Here is a 26,683-nt window from a genome sequence, read left to right as displayed (position 1 = left end):
ATAAAAGTTTATTTCATAAAACTCAAGTTATGTTGGTGGTTGAAAGAAAAAAGGGAATATGTATCATATACGATGCGTGGATGCCAAGGAAATATGTCTTGTGCATTATACGAAAGGGTACCCAAAAATAATCGGAAACGTTCTCTGTGGGACATGCCCATTGTAGTTCAGGCTTCCACTGTGCATCACATGTGATAGGCTGGAGAGTTAAAGGGTTAAATTTTTACAGAATCGTGTTGATTTAAAAGAAAACCCATTGAGAATTCTTTAATTACAATTTTTTAATTTCCTCGTTTCCTTTGTTAATTGTTACCAAACTATGAATTTTAATAAAATTGTGACGTTAAATTTGTCTTTACGCTTCGGTCGTTTTTTTCTGTTAGAGGCTGACATTTAAGTACCATCAATTCTTTAAAAAAATCAACATCATCGTCATCATCATCATCATTGACGTCTTCAACATCATCACAATCATTGCCATCATCACCATTGTCAATATCACCACCACCACCACCACCACCACCACCACCACCACCACAACCACCACCTTTCGCGGTGATTAGAGGCTAGGGAATGTGTGCGCCAGGGCGCGTACCCAAGCATCTGAGGACTAGTGTGAAGTGACAGTCATCTTCACCTTGTTTTTTATGCTTGTGGGGATGTTTTATGCACCTTTGAGTTCTTAAACACCCAACGTAACATGCTGGTTGGTAGCACAACATAGTTACAAGGTGTCCGGTATTGTTCCTGCACCCGGATGAACTCTTAACCAGGCGATTTCAGGGCAGAAAACCTGGGGGTTCCAACCAGAAACATCTACGTCATTCTCGATTCTTTGACACAGAATATTGGTTTCAAATTATAGCACAAGGCCAGCCATTTCAGGAGGAAGAAGTAAGTCGATTATATCAACCCCAACGCTGAAGTGCTACATATTTCTTCAACCTCGAAAGAATGAAAGGCAAAATCGACCTCAGCGGAATTCGAACGCAGAACGTAAAGACGGACGGACGAAATGCTGCCAAGCATTTTTCCGGTGTGCTAACTAGTCTGCCCAGCTCGTCGCGTTAATGACACAATGTCATATAGTAAACAGCTGTGTGACTGTAAATTTAATGTGACAGTAAATAACAATAAAATTGCTGAACCTGAAATAATGGTTACTATACATAATCGTAAGTATGTGAAGAGACAATAGCTATAAAAACTGTGGGTATTTTAATGCTTGTTGCTATTAAAATGTTTGAGCATCTGTTCAAAATATTTTATATAATAAAGCAAAATTTATTATAGAATTTATTATAGAATAAAGTTCTTCATTACATGTTCGTAATACACCATACATCAGTTTTGTTACAAAACCATAGTTGTTTAACTCTTAAACTTCCATACTTCCTGAAATCCGCCAACTGTACACCTGATGGCCTTTTTATTTTTAGTTGTAGTGTACCTGAGTACTGTATACAACAATTTCCTTCATTATATTATGTCAATGCATGTGTCTGTATGTGTATGCTTGTGTATGTACGGGGTACCTGATGGTCTTCACCCCACTATCTTCCCCATCTCATTCGTTCTCTCTTTCTCATGCCCGTTCGCTATCGTTCTTAATTTGTCATCATCATGTTGACATGTATAATTCATCCTTCATCGAGATTTACAAGGTAGACAATTGTTAGAAGAACTGTGGCTACTTGCATTACGCAAGAGCGGTTGGAATTAATGGGTGTGGATTTTGAAAGTGGTATAAAGTCCGTGATTCTATCACAAAAACCATAAAGTTTTTCTAATTGGTTGGTCAACTTTGCGCAGATGGCAAAACCAACACACCCACTATCCGCTCGTTTTTTATCCTTTGGTATACTCGTCGAAAAAGAAGGTGTATCTAGCACAAATTTTTACTCAACTGATCTTCGTCGCGCAACCGAGTTTCTGAGAGTTCTGTAATATCGTTGAAGTACCGAGTTAACTCTTTCATTTTTATGTCAGTTCGTCGTTCATGGAAACTCGTCACTTCGCGATCAAGAACTGTCTGGATATTCCACATTCTCACCTTTAATCGCACACTCTTCAAAATACTGGAACTCCTGAACCAGGGGCCCCGCTAGCCAAATGGCCCCGCTAGCCAAATGGCCCCGCTAGCCAAATGGCCCCGCTAGCCAAATGGCCCCGTTAGCCAAATGGCCACCGTACGAATACATAGTACAGGATTAGCTTACTCTTTTTGCCTTTTGGCTTGTTTAAGTCATTGGACTGCGGCCATGCTGGGGCACCGCTTTGGTCGGATCGAACACTAAAGAGAAATTATGTCTAAAACTAGAAATGATGAACAACAGAAATAGCTTCAACAAATAAAACGTAGAGTAATCCATCACAGGCATTCTAGAAATAGATAGAAGCATCAATATATGTCTCCAAAATAGCCCAAATAATCTGCGCAGATATTTTAAATATTTAACATCAACAAACAAAAGGCGCATATAGATTATAGATTATAATAATAATAATGATAATAATCCTTTCTACTATAGGTAGAAAGCCTAAAATTGTGGGAGGGGAATAGTCGATTATATCGACCGCAGTGTTTCACTGGTATTTTATCTATCGACCCCGAAATGATGAAAGGCAAAGTCAATCTCGGTGGAATTTGAACTCAGGATGTAACGACAAGCGAAATACGCTAAGCATTCCGTCCAGCGTGCTAACGATTCTGCCAGCTCCCTACCTTAATAACAACAACAACAACAACAACAACAATAATAATATGGATTCCGACTACCTCCAAGAGGGTTAATCGGTTACATTGACCCCAATGTTTGGCTGATACTTTATTTTATCGATCCCGAAAGATGGAAGGCATTCGAACTCAGCACGTTAAGAACCGGAAGAAATGCCGCTTCAGTATTTTGTCAGGCGCAGGAACACTTTTGTCAGCTCGCAGCTTTAATATTACTTATAATAGACGGGCGTTTTGTCCAAGAAAAAAATGTCTTTCTCTTCAGCTTCTAAAGGCTACGCAAGTTGGAATTAAGTATCTGCCTTAAATAATTCTACTTGAAGCAACTACTTAATTCCAAAAAGGATTCGACATCATCGCCATCGGTTTTATTTCGTATCCATGAATTTAGTTTTTTCTTTGCTGAACGGTTCCTTTGTGGTGAAGCCGTTGATGACTCTGTAGACCAGTTCTTGCATAGAAGAGTCAATGGCAGTGACAGCATAGCAATGTTGTTGGAGGACAAGGTTGATTTTGTGGAGCCTTTCTCTCCTGTCGTTTGATTTCTTCCTTGTCTCTTCCAGTGGCTTCGAAGTCTTTGATTCCGATGCTGAAAGAACACCGCAACTTGGTACGGTTTCAGGTTTGTGTTTCAAAAAATTTAAGCTCAATTCCAATGGCTTTTAGTGTTGTTTTGAGTTGGTCCTTAAGTCTTCGAAGGATTGAGTTATCGAAAAATTAAAAGAAACATTTGGTTCACTAATTGACCCTTTAGGAGAGGCGGTAGAATACGAAACCGTACCTCCGGTCGAGGATTACAAAGACATAATACAGTACCTGAACTAGTAAATATAGTACGTAAAATTTTTAATGATGAAAATTTGATAAAAAAACTGAAGCTAAAAGCAGTTAAATGTAACCACCCGAGAGTGGGGTTCGAGTAGCCATTTCAGCTTCATTTTTATATAATTTTACCTTTCATCCATTTCATGTTTTTGTCCCCACTTGTATTGCTCTGTCTGTCCTTGTGCCGTCCACTCTGTGTTACGGGTCTTTGTGCCTAATACAGAATTAAGTTCACTGTGAACCTTTGATATAGAGCAGTGAGTCTCGGGTAATAGTGTGTCGTACATATACTTTCTTTCTCACTGCTTCGTTATATTATATATCCTTGATATAAAAGAAACAAAGCCTGAGAAATGAATGCTTCATGAAATAGGTTAACTAAATATTTTCTTCTTTGTCGCGCTTTTCAGTACAGTTTATTGAGAATATATCCTGCTACAGTCCGGTAGAAACAACCAGTTTGAATTGCGGTGAAGATAAGACGTTTTATCTCGCACCTGCCGAAATTTCATTCCACCTTAATTTTCACGAAGTTTACTAATTTAATTATTTCTCATACGCAATTAATTATCTAAATAGTATTCAATGTCTTATTTTTAAAATAGGTAGAAATGAGCAAATATATTTTATCAATTTAGGATTAACTCGTTTATTAGCTGTAGCCTAAAAATTATGAATCAAAAAGTAATTAAGTACTAATTTATATATAATGTATTGATTTAATTAATAATTAAGTATTTAGCACAAATAGAATTAGCTTTATTTGAGCACGGGAAGATAAATTGATTAAGGTAAAAAATTAATGTTAAGGATTAGATTATTGGAATAATTAAAGCGATCTCCCGCTTTACAAAAATATCGGAGAAATCAGAAATCAGATACAGAAACTGTAACCCCAAAACCTGTTCATCTGGGAAACAAAGAAGAAAAAAATGGGAATTAAGCTCCGAAAGAAAGGAGGGGGTGAAGGGAATAACGGGATTAATATTGAACCCATAAATCTGAGCTAAGTGAACGTTATAAAAATGAATTTAGATCCTACAAGAAAGTTTTCATTTTCATATAATCCAGAAATAGGCGCAGGCGTGGCTGTGTGGTAAAAAGCTTGCTTCCCAACCACATGATTTCGGGTTCAGTCCCACTGCATGGCACCTTGGGCAGGTGTCTTCTATAGCCTCGGGTTGACCAAAACCTTGTGAGTAGATTTTGTTGACGGAAACTGAAAGAAGCCCGTCATATATATATATATATACTCTTAGTTGTTTTAGTGATTTGCCTGCAGCGAAGCTAGCTGGATCACTGCCTTAGAGAGATTTTTAGTCGAACAATCGACCCCGGGACTTATTTTTTAAGCTTAGTACTTATTCTATCGGACTATTTTGCTGAACCGCTAAGTTACGGGGACGTGAACACACCAGCACGGGTTGTCAAGCGGTGATTGGGAGGACGAACACAGACCTAAAGAGACACACGCACAAACACACACACATATATATTACATACGACGGACCTCTTTTACTTTCCGTCTACCATATCCACTCATGGCTTTGGTCGGCCAAAGGCTATAGTAGAAGACATCTGCCGAAAGTGTCACGCAGATGAACGAAACAGCCATGTTTCCAAAGGTGAATTATTCAAACTCCAAAGAATTCCTCTCAACACATGTCTATGATGCTCTCCCACTACTCTTGCTCGTGATCAGAGATGCTCAACTGGTTAAGGTCAAACAACTGACAAGCAAATCTGTGGTACTGAGCAGAATATTTGCTGTCGCCCTTCTTTAATACCAAGACAAAACAATAGAGAGAGAGCCACTGTCTGTACTACTACTACTACTACTACTACTACTACTACTACTACTACTACTACTACTACTACTGCTGCTGCTGCTGCTGCTGCTGCTGCTGCTGCTGCTGCTACTACTGCTACTACTGCTACTACTACTACTACTACTACTACTACTACTACTACTTGAGGGCAGCGAGATTCCAGTAGAACGGATTATTATCATTGTTACATGAGGGCGGCGAGCTGGCGAAATCGTTAGCGCGCCGGACGAAATGCTTAGCGATATTTAGTCTGTCGCTACGTTCTGAGTTCAAATTCCGTCGAAGTCGACTTTACCTTTCATCCTCTCTTGGTCGATAAAATAAGTGCCAGTTGAACACTAGGGTCGATGTAATCGGTTTATTATTGTTGTTGTTATTGTCGTTGTGAATAGTATATATGATAATGTCAATTTGCAGATAAAAGCAGAACATTTTTGCAATGATAACCGAAATGACGGTGATAAATCTACCTCCGGTGGGATAAATTCACACGTTTCGTCACTCTGCCGAAAGCCAATCAAATCATCCACAAAATAGTAGTAGTAGTAGTAGTAGTAGTGGTGGGGTGGATCGTAGTGGCTGTTGTGGTTGTCTATAAACTATAAAGTCCTGTTTGTCGGTTACGTCATTTCCTCATACGTATGTATGTATATATGTGTGTATGTAGACGTATATATTCAATATATTCTTACAAATGCATACATCTGTAAGTGTGTGTGAAAAACATATACACATGCATAGATGCACATATATATATATATATATATATATATATACATATTTATATGTATATAATATACAAACATAAACCAATAAATATACATAGATATGGATATATATAGATACAGATATATGTGTGTCTGTTTGTCTGGTTCTGTGTGTGTGTGTGTGGTATAAGTATGTATATATAAAGAGTGAAGACGTATCGACGACAGATATATCAGGAAGAAAGCAGTGTGACACAAGACCTCGGTTTGAAATTTCATTTTTCACTCAGACAAAATCATGGAGAATCTATTTTACTTTTTCTTGGCCCTTTCCGTTGGTGAGTAGAAATATTTCTGGCGAGGGATGGAGTAAGTTTTATGGGTCGGTTTCACGGGAACGAACGAATATTCTGGAATGCAATATGGAAGGATATTACTACGGCACCAATGTGAGTATGTGTGTGAGTGTGTGTGTGTGTGTGTGTGTGTGTGTGTGTGTGTGTGTGTGTGTGTGTGTGTGTATGAGTGTGTGTATGAGTGTGTGCCTGTGTATGTATGTTTATGTGTACATGTAGGTATGTAAATATGTATATGTGTGTATGTCATTGTTCACTTTTATTTCATGATTTCTTGCCAATAGAGAAAGAACCGGTTTTTAACCTAGTTCCAAGGCTCCTTCATTGAAATTTCAACATCAACAACAGGGTATTTTTGTATGTATGTATGTATGTATGTATGTATGTATGTATGTATACGTGCAGATTTGTTTTGTTTTATGTATGTATTCTCATGTATATACTTGCATATCAAGACATGCTCTTATGTATTTAAATGATAAACGTTTGGAAAGCCTTACAGATTTTTACAGTTCCAGTGATGGATTGGATCTGTAGTCTTCGAATTAGCTTTCTCCTTTCTGGTTTTGAGAAGCCTAATTTCTCAAGATTGGTATTTAGGCAGAATGTTACATATCCCAGGAACCCAACAATTACAGGTATAAATCTGAACTTCTATTCTGGATAGAGTAACTGCAGATTACTCAATAGTTCAGCATAGGTGTTCTCTTTTTCGCTGCTCTTCAGCTTTATGTTAACGTCAACTGGGCGGCTAATTTCCACAACTATGCAATTTCTCTATGCACAGTTTCTCTTCTCCTAGTTACAACATACATACACGCATACATACCTACATACGTACTTACGTACATACATAAATACCTATGTGTGGATGGATGTATGGATGGATGGATGGATATTAAGAATTAATGGAGTTTATTCCGAAGTTACAATGAAACTAGTTCTAAATCAGTTACCAGAGACCAGTATCGCAGTATCAGCTCGGAGTGGTAAGTATGAAATACACACACACACACACACACACACACACACACACACACACACACACACACACACACACACACACACACACACATATATATATATATATATATATATATATATATATATATATATATATATATATATATATATATACGTACATATAAGAGACCAAAGTGTATAACCATGCAATTAACGGACGGCCTATCATATCAGCTCTCCAACCATGACAAACCTGATGAGACCAGCTTTTCAGCTTCCCATGTATCATATTGGATCTGATATTTTACAACGGCGTTATTGGCCCACAAGATTTTGATCAGTACCCCCTTCAGGCCACTGGTTTCCAACTATGTTATTTACAAGGATCGAACTAATTAATTCGAACTCCTAGGATTTCGTTTACTTTTTCCTCTACCTTGAATAATACAATGGAAAAAAAAATAAATATTAATCGAGTTGAAATCTTTGGAAAAATTCTATTTATGCATTAATACATATTTCCTCTTCGTTGCTAATATTTTCCCGCATTGTGAACACACCCTCCGCTTTGCAATAAATATCTCAAAAATTATTAAAAGAATTAAAGTGAAAATAATGATATCATTAATATTATCGTTATTAAATCTAATAATATAACTTTTACTAAACCCACCAGATTTACATAGTGAAAAAAATTATAGTTAATTATATGTACATATAATAAATATTATTATATTAATTATAATTTATATAATTTATATAATTTATGATATTTACGTTCATTTTACTTAGTTTGAAAACTCGGATCTTGTGAATTTTCCGAAGTACTCCCACCCCCTCCCACCCCCGTTGCTTTCCTCGCATTTTTTTTTTTCATATTCGTTTCCTACACATTTTTTTTCACATCCGTTGCACTTTATTTTTTCCGGGTAATATTGTAAACATTGACCAAATTTTGCATAACAAAAATTAAATATCACAAGGGGCCATCAGGATTTTAGGAATGATTCGGTGGGGCGTGGCCTAAAATCGGTTGGGAACTACTGGTCTATAAAGAGATAGTCTCTCTGTTTTCCTACCTTTGATTAAGATGATAAAGGTTAATATTTTGGAGATGTATTTGCATAGCAAGTGACCTGAGCTGAGATCGTGTGCTGGAACGAAAACAATTGCACAACAGCAGCACAACAATTGCAGAAACAGCATCGACCTGCTTAAAAATTGGAGCTAAATTCCTAATTCAACCGCCGGAAGGCACCAAATAAAAGAAAATCAACAGAAAAACAAAACAAAAAAAACCTACCAAATAAAATAGTAATTTTTCCCTTTTAGAAAACAAATCAAGTACCCGTGATTCAAAAAATATCTCATAAAAATATAGGCAGAATTTCTCTTTCGGTCCACGGCACTCATAAGTTGTATAAATGATTAAGAGAAGAAAAAAAGGACGGAAGGCGGTAGCTCCGACGACCCTTTGAAGGGTCGACATTTTCAGCTTGATTTTTTTTTTTTTTTTTTCTTAAAGGGGAAAATGTCTATTTTATTTGTAATCCTGATCATCTTAATAAAACGGCAGGAAAACAGACAGGCAAACTTTAAGTTTTAGTACAATATAGAGAGGTATATATATATAACATCAATTTTTCTTTCCTCCAGGTGGCGCCCTTTCCCATGACTGCAAAGGCAGGCCTGACGAGATTTATGAGCATTCTTGTCTTACTGTCAGCCGGTGCAAAAATGGCAAAGCGGTCCATTATATTTGTAAGCATGGCGAAGCCATTGATAACAACCAAGACTACCAGTGCAGACCGTGAGTAGAATTTTTTGTGTGCAAGATGGAGAACGCTTATATATATATATATATATATATATATATATATATATATATATATATATATATATATGGCTTGACCGCCGCTCGCACAACACCTTATTTTCCTGTCTCCTGACTTTCACCTATGTTTGTTGACGTAAGGCTTCCACTTTACAATTAACTTGGCCTTTTAGTCGAAAGATACCTGCTGTTATTCTTCTTGTTTGTATTTGCAATCGTGTAACATTCTCTCCGTCTCCTCATTTTTTTTTTTTTGTCATTGTTGTCGCACATATTCGCCCGCTTTCTTCCAAAAATTTAAAGCCTTTAGCTTAGATTTTTGGGGCCAGTCAATTTTGAACAGTAACAAGCCGAAACTGTAGTGACAATTGGAAACTTGACTGAGGAATAGAAATCCACAAATGTTCCGTCCTGGTTTTCCTGTCAGTCTTTGTATCATCCATCTGTCCGTATGATTTCATTGTCATCCGTTATGTTCTTCTGTTTTTTGGATCTATCTATCTATCTATCTATCTATCTATCTATCTATCTATCTATCTATCTATCTATATCTATATCTATCTATCTATATATATATACATATATATAAGATGTGGCTGTGTGTTAAGAAGCTTGCTTCCCAATCACGTGGTTCCTGGTTCAGTCTCACTGCGTGGCACTTTGGGCAAGTGTCTTCTACTATAGCCTTGGGCCGATCAAAGCCTTGTGGGTGAATCTGGTAGACGAAAACTGAAAGAAGCTCGTCGTATATACATGTATATGTATCTGTGTGTGTGTCTGTGTTTTTCCCTGCAATCACCACTTGACAACCGGTGTTGGTGTGTTTAGATTTCCCATATATATATTCTAGCAGTTCGGCAAAATGAACCGATAAAATAAGTACCATGCTTAAAAATAAGTTCTGGGGTCGACTCATTCGACTAAAAATTCAAGGCAGTGCCACAGCATGGCCGCAGTCTAACGAGTGAAACAAATGAAAGATAAAAGATAGGAGATATGGCAGCTGAGTTATGTTTGTGCCTCTTACATGCTTTATTAGCAAACTATCACGGTAATAATAATAATAATAATAATAATAATAATAATCCTTCCTACTATAGGCAGAAGGACTGGAATTTTTGGTGGTGGGGGTGGGAGGTCAATCACATCGACCCCTTTTTTCTGACTGGTACTTTAATTTATCGTCCCGAAAGATTGAAAGGCAAAGTCTGTCCCGCCGGAATTTGAGCTGAGAACGTAAGGACGAACAAAATGCCGCTAACCATATTGTCCGGCAAGCTGACGATTCTGTTAGCTCACTGCCTCAACAACAACAACAACAACAACAACAACAACAATAATAATAATAATGATAATAATAATAATAATAATAATAATAATAATAATAACGTATAATAAAAAAATATTCAGACAAATACATAACAAAAACACCAGGACTTACAAATATATATAACATACAGAAAATTGCACTACTGGGTACTGCACACATTCTACGCAAAACACTTTCAATACAGTAAACATAAGAGCACCACAGCACATACCCAAGGCGCACAGAGCTGCGCTCGGTAGTGAAGTGAAAGCACGTTATAAAAATAAAACTACTGAATAATAATAATAATAATAATAATAATAATAATAATAATAATCTCTTCTGCTAAAGGCACAAGGTTGCATTGGCTTTTGAGAATGTATATAGAAATTGCTTGTGTAACATGCTAGAAGACGGACATTCCTTTTGCAGCTAATAACTGATGATTATAATAAGATTAATTCTAACAGTTTCGATAATTATAAAAAGAAATTTTAACATGAAATACACGTTTTTTCTACTTGAAGAATACAAAGTGTGGCACCCCCATGTAACAGAATAAATGACTGCAGTAAAAAGCAAGACGGACCGTACGCCGATGTTTCCGAAGGTTGCAGCAGTTATTACACATGTTACAGACATCAGTTCGTTGGTCGTAACTTCTGTCCGGGTGGTAAGTCACCATTTAAAATTTTTTTTATCTTTTCATCATTTACTTGTTTCAGTCATAGAACTAATCGATCCCACGACTTATTTCATGTTACAGTCGTTGGACTGAGCCCATGCTGGGGCACCGCCATGAAGTGTTTTAGTAGAACTAATCGATCCCACGATTTATTTCTGTTTCACTCGTTGGACTGCGCCCATGCTGGGGCACCGCCATGAAGGTTTTAGTAGAACTAATCGACCCCATGACATGTTTCTTGATACAGTCGTTGGACTTCGCCCATGCTGGAGCACTGTCATGAAGGGTTTTAATAGAACTAATCGTTCCTCTATGATTTTACCAGGAATACAAGATGGAGATGATGTATAGATAACGTCTGTTACTGTATGTCATACAGTTCTGGACATGACTGGAAACTGTATCCGATAGTGAATCCTTGTTTCTGTGATTCCAGGGTCTTGAAGCGTGTGGAACTGTCCCTTAGCCACTATTGTTCCCAGGTCTATTCTAACGAAGAGTGGTAGCAGCTGTTAGGGTCCCAGCTATGGGTTAATTTACATATACGGCTTGCCGACCTATGCATGTGAATAATGGATCCAGTGGTAGAAGAAACCTTCATAGTTCAATAAAGGGGAAAAGCGGCTGCAAGCATTGTGGCGTACAGAGTGTAAGATGAGTCAACTTCATCCGTCTCCATCCCCAAGTTATTTTGACCTGATCTTGTCACTTGGTTGAAGATGGTTACGGTCGAGAGAATGGGGCTCTTGGTGTAAGGCATCATTCATCCATATATGCTTGATGAGATGGACCTCGTCACTCCGACAGACAAACACAGACACGCATATTGCGTTTCGCTAACAGGCAGTGCATGGTACCAGAATTTTCGACTCGAGGCAAATCGTTGTTAGAGCATCCGCGTAAGTGGAGTCTGGACCGGTATTTTGTACTGGCATCGACTCATATAAGTTGTAATAATGAAATCAAACCAAAACGGTGATATTTTGAAATCATTTTCCATGTACGTTTCAGGTCCACTTAATGCATAATAGGAAATGCATATCCATTATGCAAGATCTTCCTCAGTTAAAACATTTCAATATATTCTGAAATACTTTAACTGAAGAAGGTCTTACGTATTGGATGCATTTCCAGTTATATATCATATAGACCTGAGATGTAACTGTTATGATTTCAAAATATAACTATTTGGCTTAACTTCATTATTACACCTTACCTGTATGTGTGTGTGTGTGTGTGTGTGTGTGTGTGTGTGTGTACGTACATATATATATATATATATATATATATATATATATATATATATAGGTATATGATAGGATTGCTTCAATATTTCAGGGATAGTCTGAAGTATCTAAGCAACCAGAGGATAGTTAAATCCATATATATATAACTAGCGTCGTGACGTCTTAATAAACCCCACAAGATTAATTTACTCGAATATTTCAGCAAGTTTAATAATACATTCGACCTTTGTTTTATTTTGTAGATCTTATTTTCAATCAAGCTAAAAGAGTCTGTGATTATAAGGACAGTGCCACGTGCAAATAAAATCCAGCCGAACACACGCACGCACACACATAGATCATTTATGAATATTCAGTAATAAAATCAGATACTTTATTACAAAATTTAATATTTTCAGCATGGTTTTCTTTTCTTTTGGCAATTGTTGTTGTTGTTGTTATTTACTTTTAATCTGCATGTTTGTTGCAATCGCTTGCCGAAACGCATCCATCGTCCTGGGGTAAGTGAAAGATAAGAGATGCTAGAATATAACTGAAAGCTTGAGGAGAAGAAGTGGCAGGGACAGTAGCGAAATATCTCCATGTAATACAACACAGACATTTAAATAGATAGGGTTTTTCTAAAGATGTGGGCAGTACTTAGCACAATCTTTTAGATTTCTCTGAGACATGGTTCTCCTGGGATGTTGTCTAGGTGTTTCTGACGTCCCTTCTTTATCATACCTAGGGCACCTACAATAACAGGAACAGTTCTCGCTTTAAGATGCCACATCTTTTGTGTTTCAATTTCCAAGTCCTTATAAGGACTAAGTTTGTCAAATTCCATTACAGATATATTTTTATCTGTGGGAACACTTACTTCTGTTAGTCTACAAGTATTTTCTTTCTTATTTTTAATATTTATGTCTGGTCGATTAGCCTAGATCGTTCTGTGGGTTTTGACTGGAAAATACCAGAGGATGATAACATTTTTTACCTTCAACGACTGGCTCAGGATGATGTTCATACCAGTAAGCAGGAGTGCTGATTTTATAGTGTTTACATGTAAATACTGTCCTATCCTATCGTAGCGATTTTTTTTTTTTTCATTGGTTTGGTGTCAGCAAAGGACATCCCGAAACAAGATTGTCTGTTGTTTCGACAAATGTATCGCAGGATCTACATTTAGTATCAGTACCGTTTTGAAGAACGTTAACCTGGTAGATTTTGGTAAGCAAGCTTTGATCTTGTGCCGCCAATATGAAGTCTCTGCTTTCAACCCTGGACTTCTTAGCAACTGGTGGTTTGTTGCATGGTCTTGCTTGATGTTATTATTATTATTATTATTATTATTATTATTATTATTATTATTATTATTGAGTGAGAGTGCAGTGCTTGCCATCAAAGTGACACTGGGGGGAAAATTACGAAGCCCAATATACCCATCATTATATCAAGATAAACTATTATTATTATTATTGTGGCTGTCGAGGCTCCGTGTTTTGTTTTCGAAAATCGTCAGTTTTCTCCGGAAAATAGCAGTGAGTTTCCTGTCATTTTTAACCAGGGTGGAGAATAATGTGCGTGTGTGTGTGTGTGTGTGTGTGTGTGTGTGTGTGTGTGTGTGTGTGTGAGAGAGAGAGAGAGAGAGAGAGAAAGAAGAAGAAGAAGAAGAAGAAGAAGAAGAAGAAGAAGAAGAAGAAAGGGAATAAAATGATATATAAATAAGACACTCGGTTTTAAACGAATTTGGTTAACTCTGTTTAATAATGAAATACCATTAAATGTGTGTGTATGTGTATGTAAGTATGTGTATATATATATATATATATATACAGGGTGTCCCAAAAAAGATGTACTCACTCTTTGACTTCCCAGTACTCATGCATTTTGTGTTCAAGTAGATGTTTATTGAAATACATACAATCCTAAAAAGTTAAATTAAATTCAGGAAACTAAATTGTTGTAGAAACGATTATTTATTGTCATTTAGAATTATTTAATGTTCTCTCTCATTCCTGCGTGTTCGCAAATGTTCAAACTGCCTTCCTTCATTTTCCAAACAAAGCTGATAACGTCCAACAATGGATTCGACAACATTGCCAAACATTTCATTTGGAATTGCAAGATATTGTATTCGAATTTCATTTTTCAAATCATCAATTGTCACTGGTTTTGCAGCGTGAACCTTTGAGATGTCCCCATAAAAAAATCCATTGGCGTGAGGTCTGGGGAACGTGCAGGAAATTTAACGCTACCCCTCCTCCCAATCCATTTATTTGGATTTGTTGCATCGTGGTAAGCCCGTACATCACAAATAACAATACATTAGTAATCGTCTGTCAAAGAGTGAGTACATCTTTTGGGGACACCCTGTGTATATATATAAGGCTTGTCAAAAGTTACCCGACAATAAATCAAAATTCCATAAACACTTAATATTCAGTTTTACTTATTCTTTCCAATTATAAATGTTTAATAATTGACTGCTGTAAGTTAAAATCATGTCTTATTAAGTTACGAAACAATTGTTGTTAAATAAGAATTTCCAATGATTAAATGAATTTTATCATACTATATTTCTCTCGTTATTTCTGTGACTTAAATTCACACACACACACACACACACACACACACACACACACACACACACACACACACAGACACACACACACACACACACACACACACACGCACGCACGCACACACACACACACACGCACGCACGCACACACACACACACACACACAGAGGCTGGGCCAAAAGTCACGCACAAAAAAAGTTCAATACGCGCCGGAACTGTCAAAGACACACTTCAATTTTTCTAAAATTGAATAAACTAAATAGAATATTGATGAATACACACGTACGTGAATAAAATGCAGAATAATACTAATAATGATCTTTTCTGCCAAAGGCACAAGGCTTGAAATTTGGGAAGAGGGAAACTAGTCCATAACTCCGACCCCAGTGTTTCACTGGTATTTAATTTATCGACCCCGAAGGAATGAAAGTCAAACTTGACCTCGGCGGAATTTGAACTCAGAACATAGCGAAATACCGCTAAACATTTCGTCCAACATGCTAACGATTGCGCTAGCTCACCGTCTGAATAATAATAATAACAACAACAACAACAACAACAACAACAACAACAACAACAACAATAATAATAATAATAATAATAATAATAATCCTTTCTACTAGAGGTACAAGGTCTGAAATTTTGGGAGGAGGGACAAGTCGATTACATCGAACCCAGTACTTAACTGGTACTTAATTTATCGACCTCGAAAGGATGAAAGGCAACTCATAACATAGCGATGGGCGAAATACCACCAAGCATTTCGTCCAGCGCGCTAACTATTCGCCACTGTAGGGTAGGACAGTATTTACAATGGAAAATATGTAAACACTACACAATCAACGCTCCTGCTTACTGGTATGAACAATATCCTGAGCCAGTCGTTGAAGGTAAAATATGTCACTATCCTCTGGGATTTTCCAGTCAACACCGACGGAACGATCCAGTCTAATCGACCAGACATTGTCATTAAAGATTAGGAAGAAAATATTTATAGACTAATAGATGTAAGTGTTCTCCTTGATAAGAATATATCTGTAACGGAATTTGACAAATTAAGTAAATATAAGGACCTGAAAAGTGAAATACAAAAAAATATAGGATCTTAAAGTGAGAACTGTTCCTGTTATTATGGGTGCCCTGTTATTGTGGGTTATTGTGGTATAAGAAAGGGATGTCAAAAACGCATAGAAAATATCCCGGGAGAACCATGTCTCACAGGAATCCCAAAAATTGTGCTAACAAGTATTGCCCACATCCTTAGAAAAACCCTATCAATTTAAATGTCAGTGTTGTATTGCATGAAGATTTTTCGCTACTGTCCGTGCCACTTCCCCTCCGCAAGCTTTCAGTCATACTGTAACAACTCTTATCCTTCACTCGCCCCAGGACGGTGAGTGTGTCTCGGCAAGTGATTGAAACAAACAGGCAAGTTAAAAGTAAATGATAATAATAATAGTAAGAAGAAGAAGAAGAAGAAGAATCCTTTCTACTATAGGCACAAAGCCTGCAATTTGGTGGGAGGGAGACTAGTCGATTAAATTTCCCAGCGTCCTGCTTATACATAATTATTCGATAGTTATTAAATGAAGTCATTATTTATAGATGCTTACATTTTTTATGTTTTCTGTGAATAATAATAATAATAATTCTGCTTGTCATTGCGTTGCTTAGCTCGTCGCTAACGCTTTTGCGTGATTAAAGAGAAAGAGGGAGAGAGGGGAAAAGGGAAGGAGCAAAAGAGGAACCCACCCCCCTCTTTCGCTCTTGGACCCCCTCTTTGTATTGTCTTGTTATCGTCCCCTTTGTACAGCTCATGTGGCTAATTTTAAATAAAGTGATCAGATATTTGTGCCGAATATGAGTTCACTATGTCCATCAATTCGACGTTGCCTGTGCAAATGCATTATGTACCCACACGTCACGTGTCGAAGTGATCGCAGAGAACAACGCACTACCCGGTCTAGGAATTGAAACTACGATCTCGTGAGCGTGCGTGCAACACCCTAAACGCTAAGCCATGTGCCCTCACGCACCATAAAATACAGCCAGCTTTAAAAAATAAGGCAGGGAAACGAACAGAGAAAGTCTGTCTTGTTTTTTGTCCGCCACTACATTCCTCCATGGCTAGATTTAATTTGCGTATACAGATTTAATCTGCGATCCATGGGACGAGCCGTTTTAACGTTGCGTCCTGCCCGAAGCTCGTCGAAATGCCGGTGTTAAAACGTGGGTAGCTGATGAAGTAGAATGTTCTCTATGTGGCTCGTGTGTTCTCGTCTACGTTTGTTTGCAATGTCCTGTACCCAGATATGCACCTATACATACAGGTGGATGTCGGTATGCACATACCTGTACGTATATATGCATATACTCATTTACTTTTGTTTTTACATGATTGAACGCAGCGTCTCACAAAAATTGTAAGTAGTTCGTAAACTTATCCTCCGACGCTACTCTATCTCTTTCTCTTTCCTTTCTCCCCCCCCCCCCTCGTTCTTCCTCTGTACTACTACGTATCTCGCCTTACCCCTCTTGTTCTTCCTCTGTACTACTACGTATCTCGCCTTACCCCTCTTGTTCTTCCTCTGTTACTACTACGTATCTCTTTTTTCCCCCTCGTATTTCCTCTTTTTCTTTTTTCCTCTCGTTGCTCACCATTCTTCTACTTCCTCCCTCTCTTTCTCCCTCTACCACTCTCTCTCTTCCCTTTACACCGGCATGGTCACATGCTTCCGGTCAATAATCCTTTCCTTCCTTGGCTTTCGCCAAGTAACACACGCCACCACTTTGTCTCTCTCGGTTCCGTGCCTCATCGCGTTCATACACACATAATTTTTCTCGTCTGGCCGTAAAGCCTTCTGTTTGTTTTCCTGTCTTGTTTTTTGTCCGCCACTACATTCCTCCATGGCTAGATTTAATTTGCGTATACAGATTTAATCTGCGATCCATGGGACGAGCCGTTTTAACGTTGCGTCCTGCCCGAAGCTCGTCGAAATGCCGGTGTTAAAACGTGGGTAGCTGATGAAGTAGAATGTTCTCTATGTGGCTCGTGTGTTCTCGTCTACGTTTGTTTGCAATGTCCTGTACCCAGATATGCACCTATACATACAGGTGGATGTCGGTATGCACATACCTGTACGTATATATGCATATACTCATTTACTTTTGTTTTTATATATATATATATATATATATATATATATATATATATATATATATATATACACCTGGGGCACCGCCTTTAGTCGAGCAAATCGACCCCAGGACTTATTCTTTGGAAGCCTAGTACTTATTCTATCGGCTTGTTTTGCCGAACCGCTCAGTTACGGGGACGTAAACACATCACCATCGGTTGTCAAGCGATGTTGGGGAGACAAACACAAACATATACACAAACATACATACATACATATACATATATATATATATATATATATATATATATATATATATATATATATATATATATATATATATATATATATAGGCGCAAGAGTGGCTGTGTGGTAAGAAGCTTGCTTCCCAACTACATGGTTCTGGGTTGAGTCTCACTGCATGGCACCTTGGCCAAGTGACTTCTACCATAGCCCCCGCCCGACCAAAGTCTTTTGGGTAGATTTGGTAGACGGAAACTGAAAGAAGCCTCTCGTATATGTATGTATGTATGTGTGTCTGTGTAATAGAGTAATATACTGAAATTAATCTTGCGTACGGAGATGTTTTGCTAATTTGGCTTGCGCTGATACAGGCAAAATAGATTTACAATTGATAAACGTCTTTGTGTCATCATGAGAACAAGCATGTTATGAAACGAGGCTATCAAAACGGTAATAGATATTGAAATTTTATCAATAATACATTATTATTATTTTGATATCAGTAAAAATCTTTTGTGAGGTAAACATCTGTCACTGGTGAACAGGTTTCTTTTTATAAATATCGACGTTCTCAAAAACATTGTTTACGTAATAAGATTGTTAACAACTTTGAACATAAATTCTACATTTCTTTAAGTGTTTTTTTTGTGTTTTAAACAGATTGTGGAAATTTAGGGGTTTTAGTAAATTCTAGATAAGAATGGCATGCAGAGATAGATAGAATTTGATGATTCCACTGATTGACCTTTATTCTAAGAGAAAAAACATCTTTAAACAGATTGTGGAAATTTAGGGGTTTTAGTAAATTCTAGATAAGAATGGCATGCGGAGATAGATAGAATTTGACGATTCCACTGATTGACCTTTATTCTGAGAGAAAAAAATCTTTTTTCACCTGGTTGAACTAAAGGGTCACTAAGGAAAGATTGGGTTCTATTTCTTTCAACGGTTTACAAGCTCGACTCAAACTAACCGACCACGCTGTTTAATTTTTTTGACGACGCTTAACACCACTATTACCTTCGGACGTTATAGCTTTTTTTTTTACCCTTTTCCTTTTGATACATACAGTCGCAGGCGTAGAAGCGTGGTGAGAAGTTTGGTTGCCAATCACATGGTTCCAGGTTTAGTCCCACTGCGTACTAGCTTGGGCAAGTGTCTGCTATAGCCCCAAGCCGGCCAAAGCTTTTGTAAGTCGATTTGGTTGATGGAAACTAAAAGCAGCCTTTTGTATATATATGTGTATATGTGTGTGTATGTATACACACACATATACACACACATGTACACACACACCGCAGTCTAATGACTGGTCGCAGTCTAATGACTGAAACAAGTAAAACATAGACGATAAAGATAGTCCTATAGGAAAGTGGGTTATACGTCATTAGATGTATACCTGACTTTCCTATATAAAATTAAGAATATAACGGAACGCTGAACTCCAGACTATCAACTTAAACAACATTTATTCAGGTGGTAAATATATACATCTTTAGCTCTTGTTTGTTGTTACAGCTTCTGTGTGTGTGAGCTTAGTTGTTGGGACGTTGTTATGTAGTATGTAGATGTAAGCGAGCTGTCTAGCGTAAGTCCGAAAGATGGAGAGAGACAGCTAAACACGTCCATGCTCTATCGCTGGCCAGCAAGAAAGAGACTGTCTCCAGGCTGGAATGTTGGAGACACTGCTTGACACGTCCATGCTCATGGCCGGCCGACCGAGAAAAAGATAGAATAGAAGCGGGAACGCTTGGTTGTTTAATTCCACGCATGCGTGAGACTACGCATGCGCACGGCGTTACTACAGTCCCATTGCTTTTCAATGCACTTCTTCCAGAAGTCTCTAAGTTTGCTTTTTCTATAGAAGAAGGTTTTCGGTTGATCACGCTTCTTTGTTCGTTGCAAAGGAAGTTTAAGCAATCGAAATACGTGATAGTCGGAAGGGGTAAGATTTGGACCGTATTCAGAGTGTTTCAGCAACTGGAAACCCAATTTTCAATGGTTTTATACGCACAGCATTCGTGCTACACGTGCCCATCTATCTTCGTACATTCTCACTGACAGGCGTTTCCTCTTTCCTTTTCAGGTGGAAAGTGAAACATCTCGCCAAACCGAGTCCAGAGATGAAGCTGGCCGTCACCAATCCTTTCATTCTCGACTTCCACATGACCACGAGAAAACAATTCTTACCTTCTTTCGTAAGGAGATCCGGTGGATCAATTTTTAGAATTGAATCAGACGACAGCTGCACCCTTCTTGCATCTGTGACAGCGATCTTATCGATGGTGCATCAATCATAGAACAGAAGAAGGGACAATAGATGAAGCGGCTATGTTTATGTTACATAATACAATACATTCTGTTTGTGTCTACTGATGTGTGTGTGTGTGTGAGTGTGAGTGTGAGTGTGTGCGTGTGTGTGTGTGTGTAGCATCGTGTTGTACGTGGGTTTGATAAATATCGATTGTATATGTTTTACACATGTCGTGTGTGTATGTGTGTGTGAGTGTGAGTATGTGTGTATGAGTGTGTGTGTGTGTGTGTGTGTGTGTGTGTGTGTGTGTGTGTGTGTAGCATCGTGTTGTACGTGGGTTTGATAAATATCGATTGAATATGTTTTACACATGTCGTGTGTGTATATGTGTGTGTGTGAGTGTGTGTGTGTGTGTGTGAGTGTACGTGTCTTATGTGTGGTTTATTTGTATGTATGTGTGGGCGGGGCACAAGGATAGATAGGAAAATATGTGTAATATACGTGCGTGCATACAGTTGCATGTTTGTATATATGTGCCTGTGCCTACATACATACATACATACATACATATATACATACATACCTATATATATATATATATATATATATATATAATGTATATTTTTGTATGTATGTATGTATGTATGCAAATAAATAGATAGGTAGATATGTACGTAGGTACGTACGTAGGCGTGGCTAGACAGATAGATAGATGGCTGGATATATATATATATATGTATGTATATAAACAACACGCTGCTAAAACGTTATCTGCAAGACAACAAACCACAGGACCAATTATGAAGCTTCTGATATTAGTTCTTACTTCGATCGCTGCCAACTTAATCATTCTACACCAAACTAACGCCACCAATGGTAAGTCGCATTGTGTAATTTTTTTAATGTTTGTATATGTGTTTGTATGTGCGCGCGCGCGCGTATGTGTGTGGTTGTACCTATGTGTATTGTATTAAACATTCGATTGTATTTGACACGAGTCTTGACCCTGTCACTGCGAAATTGAATTTCATGGGTATTCCGGTAATGATCGATTTCTTTTTTTTTTTTTTTTTCTGTAAACCATCAAGTGATACATCAGGACCCATCATCAGCGATATTTCCAAGGGTCATTAGATGTTTCGGGTCTTTCACCATCAGGCATCCTCACCCAGGTGACTCAACCGGCATTGATCAAACCCCACTTTGTTTCCAGTTAGAGCAACCCTTAGCAGCACTGCTCCGCCCCATTCTTTTTTCCAGTTAGAACAACTCCTTGTAGCATTACTCCACCCCACTTTCTTTCCAATTAGCACTCCCTCTAGTAACACGGTGTTGATTTGTTTACGTGCCCGTAACTTAGTGGTTTGGCAAAAGACACCGATAGAAATAAGTAGCAGGATTTTTAAAACAATAAGTATCTTGGGTAGGTTCGTTTGACTAAAACCCTACAAGGTGCTGCCCCAGCATGATCGCAGTCCTTTGACTGAAACGAGAAAAAGATAAGAGAAACGCACATACACTAGGAATGTCAATATTTGAAGAATGGATTAACAGTAATACCTCACTTTACGAGACCCCGGGCTTACGAATTTTGATTTTTAATCACATGATCCAAATTTTGAACGAAGTGCAAAAGTTTTTACTACCATAACCAAATGCTTCTGCGTGTTACCGAGAAATTTATAGAGAGCGGGAAAAAGCTTCTTCTAAGCAAACAGCTCCAAACTTGTTTTTTAAAAAGAAATCTACCAGTCCGTCTACGAGTACTTGTGAATCGGTGATCGCGTCTACAAGTGATGCTGTGCGCGAGTCTAGTGCGAGTGAATGTGATTCTGAAAACAATTATAATAATATTTTGTATTATAAATGATCTTGAGATTCTATTTAATTTACATAAAATATTCTTTAAAATATTTTTCTGGATACAAATTACGATTTATAACATTGCTACTATGGGAAATTATTGCCCTGCTTTACAGGTTTTCACTTTACGAGCGGTCTACGGGAACAAATTAACTCGTATATCGAGGCATCACTGCATTTTTAATGAATTTTTTTCTCTTTTGCAGTTGGCGTTGATTGTTCCAAAGTGAAAGATGGTTTCTATGAGATAAGCTGCAAGAGTTTTGTTGAATGTAAGGAGGGAAAGAAGTACCAACATTACTGTAACGGAACCACTGTCCTCGATAGAAGAGACATGAAGTGCAAAGAGTGAGTACAATATATGTCCGATATATATATATATATAATCATAAACTATATAAAAAAAAATACTCATGAAAAAATACATATAAATACTCTTTTACTTGTTTCCGTCATTTGACTGTGACCATGCTGGAGCACCGCCTTTAGTCGAGCAAATCGACCCCAGGACTTATTCCTTGGATGAACCTTGAAACTAATGTTCAAGTCGTTTGGGCAACACTGGCGGTATATTCTCCAGATCGTACAAATGATGTACCGCTCGCAGCGGCGCTGGAGAGAGTAGAGTTTCAAGGCTTTAAGGCGGTCCCAGCAATCGAGATCAGTCATGCCTTCAATTCGTTTATTGAGTGCCCTCTGGGGTGATTCAATCCTCGAGATGTTTTGTTTTGTATGGGGAGACCACAAGGGGCCAGAGTATTCGAGGTGTGGCCGTACAAAGGAGGAGAAAAGTGGAATGATGACACCTTGTTCTCTGGACTGGAAGGTTCTTAAGATCCAGGAGCTCATCTTACGAGCTATATCGACCTTATATATATATTGTAATAGAATTGTAAGCTTTCAACGTATACTGACTACAGAAAATAATCTAAATCACCGTAACGGAAAGAAAATGGACATAGGTACACATGTTAGATTATTTTGTTCAGTTGAAATATAGTGAAGATCTATAATTCTATTTACAAAATTTTCACTCACCACTGTTTCTTTATTCACACAGAATTAACGCATGTTTCCACAGACATCGTGGTTTCAATTCCTAGACTGGGTGGTGCGGTGTGCTCTTAAGTGAAACACTCCATCTCAAGTTGCTCTGCAATCATTTAAACGCCTGAAGCGTTGTACGCCGTGTACTTGTTCAGGCAATTTCGATTTGATGGAGGGAATGAGCTAAAGTACAGCACAAACAGTTGATCACAATAAACAAATCATTTGTGTAGGTCGTTCGGTAAAAGCTGAATGCTCATACATAGTCTTCGATAGAAGAGTCCACAGTATAAATATGGGATCTTTCTGAATTGATGGGCACCACTTTTCATTTATGTTTTGTGTAGTGTTTTTGGTACCGAAACACTTTCAAACTTCGTATACTTGTATATTTTGTGTTATAGAACAGATGAAAAATTTTGTATTCGAAGTTATTTCATGTAAAAAATTGTCGTATTTCGGTAATTTCAACTAATCACTGACGTCTATTGAGGTGAAAACAATTACTGTTGTGAATTGTAAACACCACACGTTGTGCGGTGTAATGGGATCTTTTCCCTTGAATAAAATTAGTGCAAAGTGTCTCGTTAAGAAAACAAGTGGTGCCCATCAATTCAGAAAGATCCCAGAAAAATCCTAAATATGCATATAAAAATGTGTGTGTGTGTCGCGTGTGTGTAAGTGTGTGAGGATAATTTTATAATTTCGTTAAACCGAAGAATAAAATAGGACCGCAGATGGAAGTGCTCAGGTAACACTGAGACGAAAGGAAAAATAAATTGAAAGGTATAACGGATAAACGCTCTAATTGGTTAAAACAACTTTATAACATTCCATATTATCATAAATCGGACATAAATATATATTAAAACATCAGGGCCTCCAATGGTAAAACCCAATATTATAAAATATACACATATATATATATACAAAAATATGCATCGTACTATATATACGATATATTCTATATGCTTCGTAGAATGAAACATTAAGGACCTATTTCTATGAGTACCACCGAATTAGTTGAATCTACACATTGTGACTTGAATTTATATATTTTTTCTTGTTTCATTTTTAAAGTCCTGCCAAGGTACCGAAACCGTGTGGAGAATACAGAGACTGCAGTGAACGTAAGGATGGTCGTTATCCAGATCTTGACAACAAATGCAAATCTTACTTTACCTGTGAGAATCATCAATATATGGGACACAATCTGTGCCCGGCAGGTAAGTTTCTCTTTCACCTCATAGATTACTGATATCATTATTCGTCATATACATAAGGTGAAGAGCTGGCACGCCGGACAAAATGCTTAGCGGCATTTCGTCTGTCTTCATGTTCTGAGTTTAAATTCTGCTGAGGGCGACTTTGCCTTTTATCCTTCCGGAGTTGATAAAATATGTACCGGTTGAACACTGGGGTCGATGTAATCGACTTACCCCTCCCAAAAATTGCTTCAACCAAAATTTGAAACCAATATGTGTTAAAAATGGCGAGCTGGAAGGATTATTAGCATGCAAACAAAATGTTTAGCAGCATTTCGTCCGTCTGTAGGTTCTGAGTTTAAATTCTGCCGAGGTCGACTTAGCCTGTCTTCCATTCTGGGGTCGATAAAATAAGTACCAGGTGAACACTGGGGTCAATGTAATCAACTAACACTCTCTTTTGAAATTGCTGGCCTTGTGCCAAAATTTGAAACCATTATGATGCCTGTTTTTAAGGCAACGAGCTGGCGGAGTCGTTAGCACACCGGGCGAAATGCTTAACGGCATTTCGTTCACCCTTGCGTTCTGTGTTCAACTTCTGCTGAAGTCTACTTTGCTTGTCATCCTTTCGGAAACGATGAAATAAGTACCAGTGAAATACTGGGGTCAATGCAATCGACTTACCCTCTCCACCAAAATTTCAGGCCATTTGCCTGCAGCAGAAAGGTTTATTATACGAATGTTTAAGGCAGAATCGTTTACCCGCCAGGCAAAATGGCATTTCGTCCGTCTTTACACATATACACGACAGGCTTCTTTCAGTTTCCGTCCACCAAATCCACTGACAAGGTTTTCATCGGCCCGAAGCTGTAGTAGAAGACACTTGCCCAAGGTGCCACGCAGTGGAACTGAACTCCGGAACAATATGGTTGGGAAGCAAACTTCTTACCACAACAGTTTGTAATAATGCTCACATGAAGTGCGATTTGAAACTAACTTACCAATATTTTTGTCTCTTTACTCAAGGTCTCGTCTTCTCCATGAAATTACAACTGTGCGACTGGCCTTACAACGTAAAACCGCCGTGTGGAACAAAGAAATAGCTTTCATACTTTATAAAGCCTTAAGTCATTTGAAACTTTGATGTAGTTTTGATTATGCACCAATAAAGAATATAAAACATAGAAGTGGTTTGTTTTCCGTTCTAAATGTTATCCTCCGTTGTTGTGAGTCTTATGCGTTTTATCATGTATCTTTTTACTTGTTACAGTCACTAATCTGCGGCCATGCTGCAACACCACTTTCAAGAAAGGAGGGGAGGTGGGGAGGAGGATCTTCGGAAACAGAAGACACAAGAAAATCCAAAAGAAAGGGAACAAGGAGGGAAAAAATCGCCAACAGTCCACAACTTATATATGTGTGTGTAGGGGGGGGGGGAGGGTATGTAGTATGTATGTGCATATATATTTATTCTTTTATATGTTTCAGCCCTAAGACTGTGGCCATGCTGGGGCACCGCCAGTGTATCTATAGACGCAGGCGTGACTGTGTGGTAAGAAGCTTGCTTCCCAACCATATGGCTCCAGGTTCAGTCCCACAATGTGGCACCTTGGACAAGTGTCTTTTGGTATAGCTTCGGGCTAACCAAAGCCTTGTCAGTGGATTTGGTTGAGAGAAACTGAAAGAAGCCTATCGTGCGTGTGTGTGTGTGTGTGTGTACATGTGTGTGCGTGTATGTATATATTTATGTGTCTGTGTCTGTGTTTGTCCCCTCCACCATCGCTTGACAACCGATGTTGGTGTGTTGTTTATGTCCCCGTAGCTTAGCGGTTCGGCAAAAAGTGATCGACACAATAAATATTAGGCTTACAAAGAATAA

The 26,683-nt window shown here is 38.0% G+C and overlaps 2 protein-coding genes across 3 annotated transcripts; both read left to right on the top strand.

Annotated features, from left to right (window-relative positions):
• Window positions 1-6,278: 6,278 nt before the first annotated feature.
• LOC106868387 (uncharacterized) lies at window positions 6,279-12,881 on the top strand. 2 transcript variants are annotated; one of them, XM_089342542.1, is made up of 4 exons: window positions 6,279-6,436; window positions 9,074-9,227; window positions 11,088-11,233; window positions 12,735-12,881. In XM_089342542.1, the coding sequence occupies exons 1-4, from the start codon at window positions 6,397-6,399 to the stop codon at window positions 12,794-12,796; spliced, it is 402 nt and encodes a 133-aa protein (XP_089198668.1). In that variant the 5' UTR covers window positions 6,279-6,396; the 3' UTR covers window positions 12,797-12,881. The 2 variants fall into 2 exon arrangements, with proteins under 2 accessions (XP_089198668.1, XP_089198669.1); XM_089342543.1 differs by having other exon boundaries at window positions 6,329-6,547.
• Window positions 12,882-21,413: 8,532 nt separating this feature from the next.
• On the top strand, window positions 21,414-25,991 carry LOC106868385 (chitin-binding domain protein cbd-1). Its single transcript, XM_014913612.3, has 4 exons — window positions 21,414-21,565; window positions 22,759-22,900; window positions 24,680-24,825; window positions 25,831-25,991. The coding sequence occupies exons 1-4, from the start codon at window positions 21,424-21,426 to the stop codon at window positions 25,905-25,907; spliced, it is 507 nt and encodes a 168-aa protein (XP_014769098.2). The 5' UTR covers window positions 21,414-21,423; the 3' UTR covers window positions 25,908-25,991.
• Window positions 25,992-26,683: the final 692 nt, after the last annotated feature.

The sequence above is a fragment of the Octopus bimaculoides genome, chromosome 26, assembly GCF_046866305.1.
Source record: "Octopus bimaculoides isolate indiv1 chromosome 26, ASM4686630v1, whole genome shotgun sequence".
Taxonomy (NCBI): Eukaryota; Metazoa; Mollusca; class Cephalopoda; order Octopoda; family Octopodidae; genus Octopus; species Octopus bimaculoides.
Note: the sequence above shows the minus strand (reverse complement) of the source record. Positions and strands in the feature narration are given on the sequence as shown.